The sequence below is a fragment of the Lampris incognitus genome, chromosome 6 (genome assembly GCF_029633865.1).
Source record: "Lampris incognitus isolate fLamInc1 chromosome 6, fLamInc1.hap2, whole genome shotgun sequence".
Classification (NCBI taxonomy): Eukaryota; Metazoa; Chordata; class Actinopteri; order Lampriformes; family Lampridae; genus Lampris; species Lampris incognitus.
Genome location: NC_079216.1, coordinates 44,435,779 through 44,456,532, shown reverse-complemented (window position 1 = coordinate 44,456,532; position 20,754 = coordinate 44,435,779). Strand labels below are relative to the sequence as shown.

General features: G+C 45.5%; 1 protein-coding gene across 2 annotated transcripts in view; it reads left to right on the top strand.

Moving 5' to 3' along the window:
* The window catches only part of LOC130113664 (serine/threonine-protein kinase BRSK2), a 267,862-nt gene that overhangs the window by 232,227 nt on the left and 14,881 nt on the right, over positions 1-20,754 (top strand). For both annotated transcript variants that reach the window (XM_056281239.1, XM_056281238.1), the window contains exons 9-13: positions 7,419-7,450; positions 9,039-9,203; positions 10,731-10,828; positions 13,325-13,475; positions 19,734-19,794. In XM_056281239.1, the coding sequence (XP_056137214.1) occupies positions 7,419-7,450; positions 9,039-9,203; positions 10,731-10,828; positions 13,325-13,475; positions 19,734-19,794 (507 nt within the window). The remainder of the gene's footprint in view (positions 1-7,418; positions 7,451-9,038; positions 9,204-10,730; positions 10,829-13,324; positions 13,476-19,733; positions 19,795-20,754) is intronic.

Genomic DNA, 20,754 nt, shown 5'->3' with positions numbered 1-20,754 from the left:
CAGAAAAGTCTTTGGAGAAACATTGAGATGCTGAGGCTAGACCCGAGGTGCAGACTTTCAGTTTATCAGAGTGTTGAAATGTAAACCAGAGAGGCACCGCCTCGTTAGTATGCTGCGCCTTACATGATGTGATTTGTTTCTGTGTTCTTTCTGCCTGACGAGGACGGGTCACCTTAAATTCTCCAGACATGCACACATACACAGCTGCAGAGAAGGGAATGGCTCCCCACTTTCACTTCTGTCGTTCTCGCTCCCTCCGCCTGTCTTTTGTTTTATTAGTGGAGTCGGAGGGGACAGAGAGCTAAGGGATGTTTTGTGACCTCCTTGAATGTCAAACAGTAATGTCAGGGGGAGCGTTCCTGGAGTATAACTGTAGCCATTCAGAGACGAGACGAGAACACCCAGGGGTCGTTGTAGCCTCTGCAAAGTTCATATCATCCCATTGTCAGGGTTAATTTCTTCTAATATTGTTTGAGGCCGGAGTCTAGTTGGGTGAACCAAGGTTTTCCTTACTTGATGATAGACAATTAGACACCCTCATTATTGCCTGTGTGCTATGATAGACAATTAGAAATCCTCATTATTGCCTGTGTACTTCATTGGGAGTGACGAAGAAGGACAGGATTAGGAATGATTATATTAGAGGAACTGCTCATGTTGGACGGTTTGGAGACAAAGCAAGAGAGGCAAGACTGAGATGGCTTGGACATGTGTGGAGGAGAGATGCTGGGTATATTGGGAGAAGGATGCTGAATATGGAGCTGCCAGAGAAGAGGGAAAGAGGAAGGCCAAAGAGGAGGTTTATGGATGTGGTGAGGGAAGACATGCAGGTGGCTGGTGTGACAGAGTAAGATGCAGAGGACAGGAAGAGATGGAAATGGATGATCTGCTGTGGCGACCCCTAACGGGAGCAGCCGAAAGTAGTAGTAGTAGATTATTGCCTGTGTGCTATGTGGGTCTTGATGTTTCTAGACACCCTTCACACCCTTCTCAAACAATAAAACACACACACACACCATGTCACCCTATACTTGTGGGGACCCCTCATTGACTACACTCATTCCCTAGCCCTTAATTGTAACCTTCACCATCATAAAACTACATGCCTAATCTTAACCCTTACCCTAGCTTTAACCTAATCCTAATTCTAACCTTAACCCTAAAACCAAGTCCTAACCCTAAAATAGACCCTTTTCCTCATGGGGACCCATAAAACATCCCCACAAGTTAGGTGGATTCAGGTTTTTCTATGCTAATGGTGACCAAATGGCCCCATTAGGATAGAAAAACCTGGTGCACACACACACACACATACACACACACACACACACACACACACACACACACACACACACACACACACACACACACACACACACACAACCCAGCACCGTCTCACTCCTTGGAGCCTCAGTAAGCAAGGTGGGAGGTCACATATGCGAGCTTAAGGGGTTTAGCTCAATAAAACCCCCCTTCATCCTTTCTTGTCTGTAGTCACAGCCCTTGGGGGTATTGGGCCAGCCATCTCAACATAGTCATCTCATCTTCACTATCTAAATGAACACAGAGAGACCTTAAAGGTCTGCCTATCTGCCTCCTCGTGATCCCCAGCTAATGAATAGGATTGGCTGGCTTATTATGTTTAAGAGCAGTTTATCATAGAGATATAATACCCCTCACAGGCAAATTATGATGGTCTGGCAGCCTGTCCAGGGTGTCTCCCCTCCTGCTGCCCAATGACTGATGGGGTAGGCTCCAGCATCCCTTCGACCCTGAGAGCAGGATAAGCCGTTTGGATAATCAATGATGGATGGATGGAATGAAAATAAAAGTAGTGTACATGAGTGTACATGTATGTTTCCCTGCGTGTGTGTGTGTGCATGTGTGCATGCGTGCGTGTCTACCTGCTTGTCAGTCACACTGTCCACCCTGTCTCTCAGCTTGTCGGTCTGTTTTTCTGTCTGCTTGTATGTATCTATTCATCATGTTAGACCTGCCATGAAATGGGCAGCATGGTGGTGCAGTGGTTAGCGCTATCACCTCACAGCAAGATGGTTCTGGGTTCGATTCCCAACTGGCCATCCCAGGTCCTTTCTGTGTGGAGTTTGCATGTTCTCCCCGTGTGTGCGTGGGTTTCCTCCCACACAGTCCATGTAAATCAGGTGAATCGGAGATACTAAATTGCCCCTAGGTGTGATTCCGTCTGCCCTGCAATGGACTGGCTACCTGCCCAGGATGTCTCTCCGCTTTGTGCCCAATGAACACTGGGATAGGCTCCAGCACCCCACAGTCCTAATTAGGATAAGCGGCTTAGAAAATGAACGAGACTTGCCATGAAGTTATTAAAATGTAGTTTTGCAGTTGCAAAGTAAAGGTAAGCTATTGTTATTGAGTCCAAGCAAGTAAACAACTTGTGTTCAGTAAACTTTAGATGTCCAAAAGAAACCTGTAAATAGGATTTCCTAGGGGTGTCCAGGTAGCGTAGTGGTCCATTCCATTGCCTACCAACACGTGGGATCACCGGATCGAATCCCCGTGTTACCTCCTGCTTGGCTGGATGTCCCTACAGACACACTTGGCCATGTCTGTGGATGGGAAGCCGGATGTGGGTATGTGTCCTCGTCGCTGCACTAGCGGATCAACTGGTCGGTTGGCACACTTGTGCGTGATCCTCCCACACGTTACATCCCCCTGGTGAAACTCCTCACTATCAGGTGAAAAGAAGCTGCTGGTGAATCCATATGTTAGAGGAGCCCTCCACGGATTGGCAGAGGGGGTGGATCAGTGACTGGGACGGCTCAGAAGAGTGGGGTAATTGGATGAGTACAATTGGGGAGAAAAAGGGGGAATAAATCTAAAAAAACAAAAAAAAGGACATTTGAAGATGCGGCCTGTCCAGGGTGTCTCCCCGCCTGCCGCCCTATGACTGCTGGGATAGGCACCAGCATCCCCACTACCCTGAGAGCAGGATAAGCGGTTTGGATAATGGATGGATGGAAGATATCCTTTCTCACCATGCTGCTGACGTCGCAATGTAGCTAGTTGCGCTCAAACTTGAGATAGCCATCTTGCAATTATATCAATAATCAAATTGTAGCATCCATCACAATTTGGGTGTTTCCTGCTGTTTTATCACTTGCAATTCAAGTCAAGTCCATTTTATTTGTATAGCCTATTATTACAAATTACAAATTTGCCTCAGTGGGCTTTATAGCAATACGGCATGCTGTCCTTAGACTCTCATATCGGCTAAGGCACAACTTCCTAAAAAAAACCTTTAACAGGGAGAAAAAATAGGGAGAAACCTCAGGGAGAGCAATGGAAGCATGATCGCTCTCCCAAGATGGACAGATGTGCAATGGATGTTGTGTTTACACAATTTACATAATATAACATTGAAAGAGGATAACAGAATTACAATAATATAATAATTATAATAATTATAAAATATATGAAGACTATGATGAGGAGGATGCCAAGCAGTGTCCAGATGCCACCGGAACAGCCCAGGACCTGAGCCACATGACCGCCATCACCATGTAGACCTGACAGGTGGACAGACCACACCTGCACACAGGGGAGACTCACATCACACCATTCACATACATGGGAGATAAGACAAGAAAAAAAAATATTCACAAATCTATCATCGGTCCCTCTTGGGGTAATCATCTTAATGTGTTCCATATAAATCACCATGGACTCCCCAAAACCCAGCATTTACATGAAGCCTGTTTGTTTCTGTGTGGTGGGAAAATGAATGTATCTGCATACTATTGGGGGCAATGTTAAGGCAACCGAAGTTTGATTTAGTATTCTACTGATAGATGTTATTGAAGGAGCCAAGCTGTTGCTATTGCATTGTAACATTTTCCAAGAAGCATAAAGTTGCAAGAATTTTCATTCGTGTGGACATGGAGCAAGATCTAGACATTGACAGAGAAATTCAGCCCTGGAGAAAGTCTGTCAGAAAAAGTACTCTATTCAGATTAGGTTAATTTCTTGTCATTAGTGCCATATTGTCAAGCGTTCCCAATATATCACTACTGCAGTGGAGTGTGCCACGTGTGTTTGTCTTAACACCATCCACTGGGAACCACCAATGGGTTTGGACAACTTTTGAGCTCTCCTAAGTACTGATAGAGATCTTTCAAGGACAGTAATCGCATCCCTCAGGACAGTTGTGACTGATTTTCTACTCTTGTCAACTACTCTCCCTGGCCTCTTGGTTTCATGAGCACGCTGCATCTCTCCAAAGTTGAATCATTTTCAGCTTCCGCTCATCATTATCATTTCTACTCCCACCAACCAATAAGAATTAAGGAGGGGCATGACCAGAGATTTACTCCTATGGATAGAGGAAGGTTGGGCCCCAACACACAAATTCTCAAGAGGAGAAGTAGGGGATTGCTGCTTTCCACTCTTTTTTGAGACTTACTGCCTCAGAAATCTAAATCTGGGGTATGCGGGTAGCGTAGCAGTCTATTCCATTGCCTACCAACATGGGGACCGCCAGTTCGAATCCCCATGTTACCTTGGCACAGACACAATTGGCCATGTCTGCGGGTGGGAAGCCGGATGTGGGTGTGTCCTGGTCGCTGCACTAGCACCTCCTCTGGTCAGTCAGGGCACCTGTTCGGAGGGGAGGGGGAACTGGGGGGAATAGCGTGATCCTCCCACGTGCTACATCCCCCTGGTGAAACTCCTCACTGTCAGGTGAAAAGAAGCGGCTGGCGACTCCACATGTATCGGAGGAGGCATGTGATAGTCTGCAGCCCTGCCCGGATTGGCAGAGTGGGTGGAGCAGCGATTGGGACAGCTCGGAAGAGTGGGGTAATTGGCTGGATACAACTGGGGAGAAAAAAAAGAGGGGGGGGAATCTAAATCTACTCTGTCAAAGCAGAGGGAAGAAAAGAAAACATACATCAAAGAATCAATAAATAGTGCTGACATTTAACGTGTATTATCACTATATGAAGACGTTATATTTTTGTCATTGCATCACGACAACTACCAAGCATCTCCTCCCAGCACTTGGCACCTGTTTTTCCACACAGGATTTTCTGAGGGTTGACCTCCATCACTAGCAGTTTTTCTTTGAAAGAGATTTCCAGTGGTGGCATGCCTTTATTTAATACTTGTTCAGGCGGCATGATGCTTATGAGGGCATGTGAGACTCAGCCAGCTCATAATTAATGTTTTTTTTTTCACAATTTCCTTGCTTTCATTTTCAAGCCTCTCAAATTTAACCTTAGAGCCCTGCCATCGATTTTTTGTTTCTTCATCCCCCTCCCTGTCGAGATGGACCAACTAATTATGAATATCAATGAGTCAATGAGCTCCTTTCCATGTCATGACCTGCTTCTCATTAAAAAACATTAAAAAAAAACTCTCACCTCATCCATCCCCGTCCATTCTTACTCTGGTTTTCACCTTACGGACTATATGCATGTAAAGGTTTCTGTTTGATAAACGTTAATCAGATTAACGTCATCCTGCCACAATCTGTAATCTATTCACTACCATTTCATAACCGCTGTCTAGGATGCTAGCTTTTTTCCTCTCATGACAAGAGACAGAGAGACCACTTACAGAGGTATCACATTACTCTTGTTGTTGATGGAAAAAGACAAGAGGCCTCAGTGGCCATCTCTGGTCGAGGAATCCTCCAAGGGCTGTCTCAGTAGGGCATGACAGGAGATCCCCAATTCACCTACCCATGCCCACCCCTGAGGACTATCCATGCCCTGAGAGACAGCATGTGATTAGAAGATGCACACACACGTGCACAAACACACACACACACACACACACCCACACACACACACCCACACACACACGCACACCAAGGGAAACCAATACAATAGCCACTCTCCTGGTTGAGTGAGAGCAGCTGGCCCTGGTACTCTTGGATTGACTGATTGATTGATGCGATACTACATTTCAAACCACATCACTCTTGGTCCCGTTATAGCGATATTGGTCCACTCTCTCCACTTCAATAAGGGTGTGAGAGAGTAGGTCACCCACAGTCTTCTGTCTGGCAGATGGGGTTACTTTGTCAATACCGCGACTCCTATGAAGGCAGACAGAAGTCACCCCAAGTCAGTAACAGCAGTCAGCCAGGGCCCGTGATCACACCAACACACCAAGACATTCATCATTGTTGAAACACGTGGGAAGACCTGCGGACACAGATGGATGTGGAAACGTGGAGAGATTGATACTACATTTACCCTTGCTCGCAAAACACTTCATGGAAGTCACTCAGACGCACAAACACATACTTACCAAGGACGTTTGTTTTCAGGTGACACGTGAGAAGCACAATATTAATTTTACCACCCTCTGATTTGAGAGCAAACGATTTGAAATCCCCCCCCCCCAAAAAAATTAACTAGTCCTAAGACATACAGAATTGTGTCTCCACTGTGGGCAGATCAGTGACCACAGAGTCGCTCCAACTGACATCATTCTTTGACATCCCTTTTCTCTCTTTCTCATGTGTACTTCTCATGAACAAAGACCATTCCAACAGTGTTGGTGACAAAGTGCCCATATGGCACAGGGTTCATGGCAACAAATGGCAAGGCGTGCCAAAGATAGAGCGAGCGAGGGAGGGGGGGGATGGGAGAGAGAGAGAGAGAATGGGACAGAGAGTTTGTGTGTGAGAGAGAGAGATAGAAGAGAGAATGTGTGTGTTTATGTGTGTGTGTGTGTGTATGTATGTGTGTGTGTGTGTGTGTGTGTGTGTGAGAGAGAGAGAGAGAGAGAGAGAGAATTGGACAGAGATTGAACAAACAGGGAAAGGGGAGATTCCCTTTAGACCAGAGGGATTGGCAGGGTCGGCAGTGTGTGTGTGAGGGCGATAATATTCTCTGTATAGCCCAATGATATGATTTCTCTCTCTCTCTCTCTCTCTCTCTCTCTCTCTCTCTCTCTCTCTCTCTCTCTCTCTCTCTCTCTCTCTCTCGCTCTCTCTCTCTCTCTTTCTCTCTCTCTCTCTTTCTCTTTCTGTCTCGATCACTGTCTCTCATTTCTCTAGCTATCCTTTTCACTAGTTACCTATCTGTTTCTGCCTCTCTCACTTCCATCTTGTCACTTCTCTCTTTATATATTTCCTCATTATCTGCATTTAAGTATGTATGAAGTCATTTTCATGGTCTCATGTCTTGCAGTCTGCCCCTGTTTTCTTATGTATTTCCACAGTCATTAAGCCTTGGGTTCATTTAAGTGTTATTGTACTGAAAGCTTCGTCCCGTGAGGGGGAAAAAAGTAAATTTTGACCTTTGCATTGATTATTTTTGCCATTGCTTAATGATTCTCTCTTCTGTTGTTGACCAAAGAGTCATCAAGAAAATCCCCAAACAAACAGTCATCGTGCTGACCAGCTCTTTCTTTTCTCATGTCCTTTACAGTTAGAACAGATCCAGAAGCACACATGGTACATGTAAGTATTCCTCCCTCTTCTTCTCCTCCTGTCCACTCAGCTTCTCCTCTCTCACCTTTTTATTTTGAGGGAGGATGAGATAAAAGCCGCCACCCTAAGATTTATGACTTTGAGTTTAGCCTCTACACACCACAGTACATACATGCCTCTGCTCCTCCTGGGGATGTGAGGGTAGGTTGGTGGTGCTTGAAAGATGAGGAGGTGCAGCCAGCAGATGGGCAGGTGAATTGGGAGCAGGGGAGCGGGGACAACTCATGTCGGCAATTGACAGCTGAAGTGAGAGTCATGTTTTTTTTTCTTTCTGATTTTGTTTTCAATTTTCTGTGGAGAAGGGAAGTCGATGTCACTCAAGAGGTAGGGTTAGGTGTGGAATGGGACGTGAGGTACAGCGTGTGAATGATGGTTTCTTTCACTGAGAATATCGTGTGCATATAAATGGAGAGAGTTGAAAGAGAAGATTCTGAATGTAACTTGTGCCAGCTAGGTTTATGACTGGCTGTCCTTGTATGGCAGACTGGCTGGCCCGCCGGCCAACTGAGCCACTGGCTGGCTGACTAATTGGGTATGTAGATTCGCTGGCTGACTGGGTAACTAACTGCATGACTGAATGAACGCATGAATGGAGAGATGCCCATTTGTCTGATAAATAGATGGGCTTGGCTATGTCAGCAGCAAGGAGGTTGACTAGCCGAGAGGCACAGCTGTCACCTCACGTTTTCGGATCTCACAGAACGATCCCTTAGCTTTTTTGGCTGCTCTGCAGAAACAGAGGAAGAAATTAGAAAAGAGATTCAGAGGAGGGACAGAAAATTAAGGGAAGGTGATGGAAGTAAAAGAGGTCAGAGAAGAAGTTGGAAAAAGAGACAAAACAAAACATGGTGACTCAAATGTATATCTGTCTTACTGCATCTTGGGCCACAGGGTTAGCCTTGTGCTCGGTTGTCACCCCTGTTCACCTGAGAAAGCCTAAATACAAAATGTCCAAACCTAATATGATACAATGACAAGCTGAACTTTTCAGAACCTTAACTGGGGCGGCACGGTGGCACAGTGGTTAGCGCAGTCGCCTCACAGCAAGAAGGTCCTGGGTTCGAGCCCCGGGGTTGTCCAACCTTGGGGGTCATCCCGGGTCGTCCTCTGTGTGGAGTTTGCATGTTCTCCCCGTGTCTGCGTGGGTTTCCTCCGGGTGCTCTAGTTTCCTCCCACAGTCCAAAGACATGTAGGTCAGGTGAGTCGGCCATACTGAATGTGTCGGCCCTGTGATGGCCTGGCGGCCTGTCCAGAGTGTCTCCCCTCCTGCTGCCCAATGACTGCTGGGATAGGCTCCCGCGACCCTAAGAAGGATAAGCGGTTTGGATAATGGAATGGATGGATATCTGGGGCTATGTCAAGGAAAACATTTGTTCCCAGACAGATGCAGAAAATACTGTTGTGCTGTGTATTACCTCCATACTGTCACTGTGTCTGTCATCAGTAAACAGCCTCATCAATCTCACAACACTTAAAGACTAAAGACTTTAATGGCTGAATTTCTGAGTGGGAACCAAATTCACTGTCATTTTATTCATTTGCATTCATTTGTTCCCAGAGGAGGGAAGAACGAACCAGAGCCTGAACAGCCCGTGCCCAGGAAGGTGACCATCCGCAGCCTGCCCTCTGCAGACGACATCGACCCAGACGTGCTGGACAGCATGCACTCCCTGGGCTGCTTCAGAGACAAAAACAAACTACTGAAAGACCTTCTCTCCGATGAGTGAGTAGGAGGGGAGGGAGAGATGGGGGGGAGTAAGGATGAGAAATGGAAGGAGGAAATGGTGGGAGAGAGAGGGGAAAGAGGATCTGGCATAGTGATTAGGGATTGGATGGAGTGATAGCTCAATGGAAAACAAGGGAAAGAGGTAAAAGTAATAGATGGAGAGGTGAAGGGAGAGGTGTGCCAGCAGCAGCAAATGGAATGATAGTACGAGAATCAAAAAAGGTGGCAAGGTGAATAGAAAGGTGGGATGAGTGAGGGGAGGTGGCCTGTGCAACAGAGATGAAACAAGAATTGGGAAGAAGCCAAGACATAACGCACTAAAAAATAAATAAATGGGATGAAAAAAAGCAGCTGAAGGTGAGGAGAAAGAGCACAGGCCAGTACATGGGGGAGAGCGAGGTGGAGGAGGTATGGGGGGGGATCCCTCTGGATGCCAGCAGCCATTTTTTTTCTTCCCTGGCTCTTATGAAATCCTTTGAAGCTGTCACTTCAAATGTCTGAAGCCATAGATCACTTGACTGTTATCAGACAGGGCTTACACCACTTGCCACCAGATATACACAGCCCCGCCAAACTGATAAACCATATCCATAACATGCTTGTGGGCCACATTGTTATCATCTTCATGCCTGTTCGTGCGTGTGTGAATTAAGGCCAATCCTGGCCGCCCTGCAGTCCACGTTTCATTAGTTTCATTTTCCACCTGCGCTATTGCAGTTGTTAATTATATTTCTTTTTTTTCCCTTCTTCCTAGTCCCTTCTCGCCCCCTGTGTTAGTTTCCCTCTAGTTCTTATTCACCCAGCCTCCCCCATTAGTTCTGGAGCTTCATTTCTCTGGTCTCTCTATGCGCCCTTCTCACCCACTGCCTGTCTCCAGGGAGCATCCAGTAATACTGCTTGGCTGGAGGAAACTCCTCTGCCTTTGTGTCTTCTGCCCTGGTTGATTTTAGCTGAAGTTGCAGGTCCTTCTCTCTTTGCCCCCCCGCTGATTTCCAATCTGTCTTTATTATGGGAAGAAGAAACCCGTAGGCCTGTTACATCCCTGAGATTGGACCAGAGGATAAAGACATCCAGCATCCTGTTATACTGAGACAGATAATGAGGAACTTGTAATGTTTTCATACCATCATAAACTTGATTGCAGTCTCAACCTAATGAAGATGGGGCGAAACCTAAAAATCTTCATGTACAAAATGTGTTATGATGGCTTAATGATCTGTTGAGACTAAAATCTTTTCTAATGAGGCAGGCTATTACGAAACTTTTTCACAATGAACTCAAAAAGATTAAAGGATGTTCATCATAGTGGGGTTTTTTTGGGGGTATTTTTCCCCCCTGTCTTTATATGTCTGGGTCTGTGTATGCACAGGCCTGTATATACAAGTGTAGGTTGATGTTTGCCTGCATGTATGTTTTTTTGCAGACACCCTTGCAGTGTAATATGCATTTTTTTTGTGCTTATTTGTGAATCATATCATTCCTCCTCCTGATGTGTCAGTTGTTGGTTCTGGTACCCCTCTGCAGTGAAAATCAAGAGAAGATGATCTACTTCCTGCTACTGGATCGCAAGGAGAGGTACCCCAGCCAGGAGGACCAGAACCTGCCCCCGCGCAATGAGATTGGTGAGGCACAGCCAGAAATGTCATACAGAGTCAAATCATAGAATTTAACTGAACAGAACAGAAAAGAACAGAACATGTCAAATCAGAGCAGAATCACTGTAAACACTCACAAAATCACTTCCATGGCTCACAAAGTATCTCTGAGTATTGCCACAATTTTGACTGGTCTGATTTCACTTCTACACAAATGTTCATTATGAATGGCAAATGGAAGTACTGCAGTTTTCATCCAAAAACAAGCTAGCATAAGAAGAGAATCGATTTGCATTGCCAAGCTTTGTAATGCCTACGTCTTCTACACATCTGCCTTCAATATTGCACCAGGATGAGATTGTGAGAATGAGATTGGTGAAACAAATGTGCACAAAGAGGAGCTCATGGCAGTGTAGCAGAGTCCACCCCACCACTTTGAGTTGAGAGGAGTCTAGAGGTTGTCTAGCCACCTGGTAAGGATGCCTTCCCGTCACCCTCATTTGGAGTTATACTGGGTATGGTCGACTAGGAATAGACCTTTGGATAGACTCAGGGCGTGCTTGGGGGATTATATATCTCAACTTGTCCTGGAAAACCTTTGGATCTCCCAAGAAGCGCAGGAGAAAGTTCCTAGCATGTCTGTCTGACTCTGCTAGTCCTACGACTCTGACTGGAAATAGTGGCACAGCTAATGCTGGGGTAATGCTATCTAAACCCTGGTATACACTACACGACTTGACAGGATCTCTAGTCAGAGAACATGTCACACTTAAAGACTGCAACTCACTGGTCTTTCTGTCATGGAGTATTTCACCTTTAACAATTTGAAATCGCTGGGGGGTTAAAGATTACAAGACTCCCTGAGACACGTCACAATGAGTCCAAGCCTCGTAATGCACTGCGACAAATACTATGAGGACCCCTATTTAAGGTCGCCAATCAACATCCAGTTCACCAGAATATGAAAGGAGCAATGTGTGAAAGAACAAAACAACAATGGAGGACAAGCAAGTACTTACCGCCATTGCTCTAGCATTTGTCGTTGTTTGTGCCGACCAAAAAGACTGTATGTGTATTTTATTTTTGACCACTGTTGCTTTGAGCTGCAAAATGTTTTTTTTTTTGTGAGAGCAAAGGATTTCCGACATTAACTTGATTTCACTTTCGCTGGAGAGCTCATTGGCTGTTGACTGTCACTGACACGAGAGCCTGTCCCTGAGCCTGACGAGTAAATCAGTCAGGCTTGATTTTGTCTTAAGAGTCTCAGAAGCCGTTAAGAGCACTAAAACTGGGTCGGCTGGTGTCATACTACATGACTGTCGGTCATGGGAGCATGCTTTGACTGTCCTTAAAACATTTAAGATTATGCAAATGAAGGCTAGGACTGAATGTCTTTGGGAAAGTCAGCTAGTGTGAACCTAGTTTAAGGTGCTTACTCAGAAACTCCCAGGTCTTCTAGGGATTGGTATAGAAATTGAATCGCATCCCATTGCGAGGGGATTGACTCTTCAGTCGAAAAAGTCTGTGTTTACAGAAAATAAACCTGTTGCTCAATGAAATGTTGAGTGCTCTTTGTGGATATTAGTGTGTCAAAAGATGTTTCTCAAAAAAAATCTGAATGGCGTAGCAGTCTGTTCCGTTGCTTACCAACACAGGGATTGCTGGTTCGAATCCCCGTGTTACCTCCAGCTTGGTCGGGCGTCCTACAGACACAACTGGCCGTGTCTGCGGGTGGGAAGCCATATGTGGGTATGTGTCCTGGTCGCTGCACTAGCACCTCCTCTGGTCGGTCGGGGCGCGTGTTCAGGGGGGAGGGGGAACTGGGGGGATTAGCGTGATCCTCCCACGCGTCCCCCTGGCGAAAATCCTCACTGTCAGGTGAAAAGAAGCGGCTGGCGACTCCACATGTATCGGAGGAGGCATGTGGTAGTTTACATCCCTCCCTGGATCAGCAGAGGGGGTGGAGCAGTGACCGGGATGTCTTGGAAGAGTATGGTAGTTGGACGGGTACAATTGGGGAGAAAAAGAGGGAAAAAAAAAAAGAAAAAAAAAAGATGTTTCTCAAAAAACGTTTTTGCCACTTGCTTCAACTCAGACAGCTACTATCTCTCCACAAGAGAATTTCTTCCATCCATACACAACAAATAAGGCATCCACCCACAGAAATCTGACAATAGTAGTGGACACCATACTTAGACAAAACTCCCTAGGCTTTTTTCTACCAGGAGTGCTGCAGTACAAGGTGAGAATATTATGTGCATCTAAGTGTTTGCGCTACTGAGTCAGTGGCTGAAACAAATAGCTCCCCTCCTAAATAAATGCGCATCTGTTTGCTCAAGTTCTCGGTGGAAACCGTTGCTCAATAACAAAAGCCACAATTTTAAGCTCGGGATAAAGATATTCCAAAGACAGTAGCCAAAACACAAGCAAGTACGCAACAAGAGAAACACAGGGAGCCAAGTTGTTGGCCAAGTTTACTGTGTCGATTCTGAATTTGTCTGTCTCCCTATTCTGCATATGCAGATCCTCCGAGGAAACGTGTGGACTCTCCCATGTTGAACCGCCATGGCAAGAGGAGACCAGAGAGGAAATCTATGGAGGTTCTTAGCGTCACAGATGGAGGCTCTCCTGTCCCTGCCAGGAGAGCTATTGACATGACACAGCATGGGCAGAGGTACATGTATACGTATAAAAATCCAACTGAAAGGGCTTGGAATAGAGAAATGAGAGGTCACCACAACTTTCAAATGTATGTGTGTGTGTGCATGAGTGTGTGTGCATGAGTGTGCATGTGCATGTAAGCTGACGATTCGGTTGTCTTGCGGCTCCGTGGTCACAGCAGGCCTAGCTGTGACTCAGCTCAGCATGGACACGCATGCACGGAGACTGACGCTGCTCACTTTGTCTTCTGTCTCACTGTAGTAAATCTGTGTACAGTAAAAGCTTGGATACTGCTGACACCAATACAAAATGCAGCACAGAAGAAAGGTATTCACCACCCACTCACCCAACCCCTTTGCCTGTTTTTGCTCCCCCTCCTTGCACACATGCGGTGAGATCACATGACAGGAGAAAGATGCGGTGGTTCTTCTCCCAAAATTAAAGCTTTCTTTAATCTCTGAAATACTGTAGCGGCATGCGGAGGCTTAACAACGCTGCCATATCTAATTGTAAGGCAAATTCAGCAGTTGAATTAGCCAGAATCCAAGTAGGAAAAGCGAGTTATCAACTGTTATGGGTCAAACAGTGTCATACCATGACAACTATTGCTTGCATCATGTTTCTAGAACAATTGGAAAGACTCCCTTAAATTGAATGCAACTGATATTCAAAGCTAGGAAAAAAAAGTTGCAGGAAGTCCAGGTGGTGTGGCGGTCTATTCCATTGCCTTTCACCACGGGAATCGCTGGTTCAAATCCCCGTGTTACCTCTGGCTTGGTCGAATGTCCCTACAGACACAATTGGCCCTGTCAGCAGGTGGGAAGCTGGATGTAAGTATGTCCTGGTCACTTCACTAGCGCCTCCGCTGGTCGGTCAGGGCGCCTGTTCGGGGAGAGGTGGAACTGGGTGAATAGCGTGATCCTCCCACGCGCTACATCCCCCTGGTGAAACTCCTCACTGTCAGGTGAAAAGAAGCGGCTGGCGACTCCACTTGTATCGGAGGAGGCATGTGGTAGTCTGCAGCCCTCCCCAGATTGGCAGAGGGGGTGGAGCAGCGACCGGGATGGTTCGGAAGAGTGGGGTAATTGGGCAAGTACAACTGGGGAGAAAAAAATCCAAAGAAAAAAAGTTGCACATTGGCATATCAGTGTCAGAAGATTTGTTTTTCTGAGTTTTAAGATGTTGAATTCCCCCGTTCCACAGTTAGCTCAATTATCTTTTCTTTTAATTGTTCAGAATGCATCAGCGCACAGTCGCTCAAATACCGTGCCCCACTTTAACTGGTGCAGAGCAATTTTTTCTCTTTCTAAAATGTCTGACCCTAGTTGAAACTACACCCCCACAAGACTCAGTGAGATTTTTCTAAATCTGTTTTCTTATCTTATGGTCGGAGCCAATATGTCATCACTCCATGTATATTTCCTTCCGCTCTGAATCCCGGGACATTTGTGATAGCGGGAAGGCTATATCTGAGGAATGATAACCAGATCTGCGTAATGATAGACCGATTGGCAAACTGCTGGGGGAAAGAAAATCATAAGATAGATATATGATAAAACCATGGCAGCAGAGGGTGCATATATATATATATATATATATATATATATATATAGGTAGATATAAGGAAATGGGAATTTTTTTTTCCTGTTCTAACATTCAAATGTCATATTTATTCATAGCTATGATTAACCCCAAGAGTAAACCAACAATGCAGATTTCAATAATTTATTTTCCGTCTCTATGGATGATATTTCATTGAAAGCAGCCACTTCAGCGGCCTTCAAATCCAACTCAACAGCTCCCACCTCTTAACACTTCTTGCGCCTCTGAATTTCCGTTTGTAAGATTCGTTTTCTTATTTTTCACTGCTTCCATGCTATTCTCTCATCTTTTCAGGCCATCCAGGTCTCAACTCTTCTTTGAAAGGTTTCAAAAGTTCAGAATCTTGCCGTCTTCTGCCCACTGCTCTCTTGTCTGTCTGACCAGTCTAGAATAAGAAAATATGCCTATTTATGATGCCTATTTTGAGCATTCATAATGTTTTGAGAACTGAGCCAACGGTGGTTCATATATCCCAGACCATTGAATGACAAACCAGATAAAAGGCACTGAAATAGGAATGCTTTGGACCATCCTATATAGTGGGACTGTTAGGTCCATGCATATAAATCTCCGTATGAGGAAACGTCTCATTGGCATTAGTATAGGAATAGGTTTTGTCTCTGAGTCCTATGTCAAAGCTCCCCCGCATCTTTCTAATTTGAATAAGTATATCTGTGGTTCCCTCTTCCCCCCTCCTCCCCCCATCTCTCTACAGGGGTTCACTTGCCTTTCTTTTTTTATCCCTCTCTCTCTCTCTCTCTCTCTCTCTCATCTCTCTCTCTCTCTCTCTCTCTCTCTCTCTCTCTCTCTCTCATCTCCTCTCTCTCTCTCTCTCTCTCTCTCTCTCTCTCTCTCTCTATCTGTCTCTCAGTTCCATATGTGTGGGAATGGCCGTCAGTCCCATACGCCCCCCTCTGTCATTTTGGAATTACTATGTTAATTTCGAGATGCTGCCAGTTTGCCTCTCTGTGGCTTACTGTCCGTTGATGGTGGGTTGAGGGTTGAGGAGCTGTGTACCAGCCTTCCATCTCCAAATCAGATCAGATCTCTCTCATGCCATACATCTTTTTCCCCTGCCGCATTCCGTAGCTCTCTAGCTGGTCAGTGGGGAGAAAGATGTTCGTTACAAAGTCTCTGTGAATCCGGAATTTTCTGTGTATTTGAACTTTTTTGCCTTTTATCATAGCACCCTTGTGTAACTTTGTTTAAATATGTGTATTTGTGTGTGTGGGTATATGTGTTGTGTGTGTGTGTGTGTGTGTGTGTGTGTGTGTGTGTGTGTGTGTGTGTGTGTGTGTGTGTGGGAGTATTGGAGATGCACATACAAAGCAGAATTATCTTGGAAGACTCGACTGAATTTCTCTCTGAACCTAACTTTATCTTTCCCTGACAGCAAACTTTTGTCGACAGCACTGAAGATCCACAGAACTTTAGATCAGAGTGTGTCAGAGAGAGGACGGCCTTTGAAACATCTATTTTGACAGGATACATCTCCCCTAGCGTGGTTGGTGCAAGAGAGAGGGTAGACATTATCGAAGATTACACCAACGTCTAAACTTCAATCCCCGTCCAGTATTTTGCCTCACAAGTGTTAGAGAGGATGTCCCAATCTCAGCAACTGCCAAACCCTGTGTTTTCACAACGGCTGCGGGGATTTGACTGTTGCCGTGACGTCAAATTAAATAAGATGTGGGGATGAATATCCTCTCAATAGCTTTGCCATGCAGATATATGGACGGAGACATTTTCACATGAGTTTCAAATTCCTTTTTTTTTGCATTGCCCAAAAGTGTGGGAATAAACATTTAAAATGAAACTCTTAGCGCAAAAAAAAAAAACCCCTACAAATTTAATTTCAAATCTTAAGGACGTGCCAAGAGAAATGAGAGGAGGTTAATGATATGCAAATGAAATATGGGAAAGTGCTGCAGTGTGAAGAAGAGAATATCAATTGATTTTCCTTTTTCCCGTTCTGCTCCAGTTGCTTCACACTGTTTCCACGCATTGGGTTTTGGGGTTAGACCGATCTTAATAAGTCAGGCTTTGATGCTAATTATTAGCCGTAATCTGTTTATGCAGCTCAAATGAGCACCAAATAAAACACCTTTGACGTCGATCGCTACTGCAGAAACTTCTGGATCCGCACCCATTTTAGGGGGGGGGGGTCTCGCGAGGCTAGGTTGAGGGTATTAACATGCCATGTCCCCAGGGAGTTGCCCCCCGCCATAAGAGAGGAAGTTATGTCAAGCAGGTTACGAGAATTTACTCCATGTAGAGAAACCCGATTGCTAGGAGTGAAAGGAGAGAGAGAGGGGGTGGTGGTGCTTTTTTCACCTCCTTTTATTGAACTATGATAGAAAAGCATTGCATTTTGACTCCTTCTGTATTATTTGTGAACCCCCACCCCACCACCACCACCACCCTGTTGTTGACTCCAGGTGACATTCATTTTATTTGGTTCAGTTCCATTCTGTGTGATTCAGTGCCCTCAACCCAAAACCTCTTGTACTTGTTCCATCCCCACAGTGGAGTATTAGGCTCCCACGGGTGCCTTGGCTGGGCCTCAGACACATCTATTGGTCACACACTGAGGACATGGGACCGGTACCAAAGTAGGCTTAAGGGAAAAGTTAACTCAAGGACTAATGGATAATAGAAGAGCACACACACACACATACACACACGGTGCAGTAAAACATGCACAAACACACACTAACATATGCACACACACATATATACACAAACATGCACTAAACCCCCAGAAACATGGTCTCATGTACACTACAAGCTCACATAGACAAGACAGACTCAGGCACCGATTCTCTCTCTCTCGCTCTCGCTCTATCTCGCTCTCGCTCTCACACACCTACACGCACACATACCGACTGGCTGGCTGATTTCAGTTTTTCCCTTCCTATTGCATTTTGTAACACGGCCTCTTTGTTTCCTTTCGAAAGATGACAAATGATTGGTTAGCGGTGTGTGCTGTTAACTATAAATAAAACACTTGTCAACAATAATTCATCACTACTCGGAAAGCAGATCCAAGGCTCTGACAGCCCATTAGTGTACTGCATAACCATCTGTAACATTAGCTTTATAGAACTCTTGGTCCAACATGAACAGATGCAGAGCGCCTGTAACAATATGCTTGTAATGGCCAGAGGGCAGTGTGATTTGGCGATGTTCAGATGAAGCACAATTGGCTATGTATACACAGGCACTGTAGCGCGCAACTGTGGGCATGTCTCAGTGGACCATGGGACTTATATGTAAATGATATGGACTGTCTGGTTAGGTATGTGTGTGTGTGTGTGTGTGTGTGTGTGTGTGTGTGTGTGCATGCGCACATGCAGGTGTGTATGTGTGTGTGTTTCTTAAGAGTAGGAAGGCTCCTGTAGCTTCAGCTGTGCCTTTTAGGTCATTGTGGATGAAAGCATTAAGGGGTCAGGAGGACAGACTCCAGCTCACTGACTCCACTGTTAGTGGCTGGACAAATACAGTTCCTTACCCAGGATCACGGTTTAAACAGCATGACCAGCCTGTCTGGCGACTAGCTTTAGCTGTTCAGTGTGGAGTCCTGGTCTGACCTTGCATAGATGTGTCTGGTGACGCGGTCCAACGGGACAGCCGCGCCGCAGCGTCAGTCAACATCACCTCTGGAGCCCATTTTTAGACCAAGTTAAGGTCTCTCTCGGTGAGCGAATAGGCTGATAGTTTGTTTGGTAGAGCTGTTTGTATAGAGATCGTCCTATGTGTTTCTGCAGAAATAATATTACTCTGTAAGCATGGCCGTACATCAGCAAATGCATAGATGATGAAAGCGAGAGAGTGGGAGAAGACAATGTTAGGTTGAGTGACAAATAGGGACTGTGTTGTGACAGTAAGTGAGCAGCTGGTGGTTCCAAGTGTTGACAGGCTCTGTTTGTGGATGAGAGTGAATGTGTGTGTGTGTGTGTGTGTGTGTGTGTGTGTGTGTGTGTGTGTGTGTGTGTGTGTGTGTGTGTGTGTGTGTGTGTGTGTGTGTGTGTGTGCTTTCGTGCATGATGGAGACAGATTGTTCTGTGATTGTTCATTTCTGGGTGCCGCTCTATTCGTAGGGGTTATTGACGGCTGAAAAACATGACAAATGGCAACCAACCAAATGTCCCACTTCAACCCCCACCCACCTATAAAAAAAAATGTTAAAAAATAAAATCATTTGTTACTGATGGAGAGAAAAGACCAAAAAAAAAAAATCAACATGCTTCATTTATTAGCCATTTTATTAGCCACCCATAGACTGACTCAATGCTGAATATTATTGCTAATCTGTGAAAAATGTAGATTTCCAGATGAATCTGGGGTCACTTCAACTCATTCGGAAACCAGTGTTTTGGCACAAATTGGTTGAACTCGTGGCTTTTTAATCTCCTCTGTTGGCTTTACTCTCTTTTACTGTGTGTTTGAGCTTCTTTTTGTGTGTTTGCAAGGGGCTTGATGGTAACCTTTGTGCTCACTGTGATGCTACCATATGCTGTAGTGCTTTCTAACCATGCTTAATGTATAATCTCCCACCTCTGACCTTTACCTGTGTCTTTAAAAGGTGGTAAGAAATAAGCCTGTTGATCTCTCATACGTGTGTGTGTGTGTGTGTGTGTGTGTGTGTGTGTGTGTGCGTGCGCTACAGGTCGCGGTCTATCAGTGGAGCATCCTCGGGTCTCTCTACCAGCCCCCTCAGCAGCCCACGGGTAAGTCACACCACCCTTACGCACAAAGGCAGACACTCCTGTACTCCGGACACATTTGTCAGGCCCCTTGTTTTTGTTTTTCACCTTCTGGCATTTCGCAGGGAACATATCCACTTCCTGCTGACCCAGTCCTTTTGTGGTTCCTGCTTACACCATCCAGAGAAAATAATTGAAGTCACTACCCCCAGATATGTTGCAGGCTGCAGAACTTCCACAAAGCCGTCCAGAAACAATGTGAACACCCAGTAAAAACAGTATCACTGCCTCTTTCTCTGCTAAAGCACATTGGCCCAGTGGTTAGCGCTGTCACCTCCCAGCAAGAAGGTCCTGGGTTCAAACCCCGAGGTTGTCCAACCTTGGGGGTCATCCCAGGTCGTCCTCTGTGTGGAGTTTGCATGTTCTCCCCATGTCTGCGGTGGGTTTTCTCCGGGTTCTCCGGTTTCTCCCACCATCAAGAAGACATGCATGTTAGGGTTACTACTGCTGTCTGTGTCCCTGACCGAGGCATGACAAGACGAACTGGAGTTGGTCCCCGGGCGCTGCACGGCAGCTGCCCACTGCTCCTAGCTACACAGTAAGGATGAGTTAAATGCAGAGAAGAATTTCCCCCATGGGGATTAATATATTAGTTAAAAAAAAAGTGATAATGTTATGCTGCGTTAGTCTGACATTTAAGATCTTCATCGATAAGCTTTACATCAAAATCCAGCTCTTTCTCCAGGAAGCAAGGCATACCGCGTTCATTTCCGGTTCTAGCTGAGTCTTGTATCCAGATAGTTTGTATTCTCCTTGTATCCCTGAGCATAACATGCTCACGAACACACACAGAGGACATAACTAGAGCAAACTTTCCCTTCTCCCAAAGCCTCTCCTCCCTATCCTCTCCAGTTATTGTGCCTTTCTCTGTTTCCTTCGCCTGAGCTCCATGGAAATCCAGCTCAGGGAATGCTTCAGAAAATC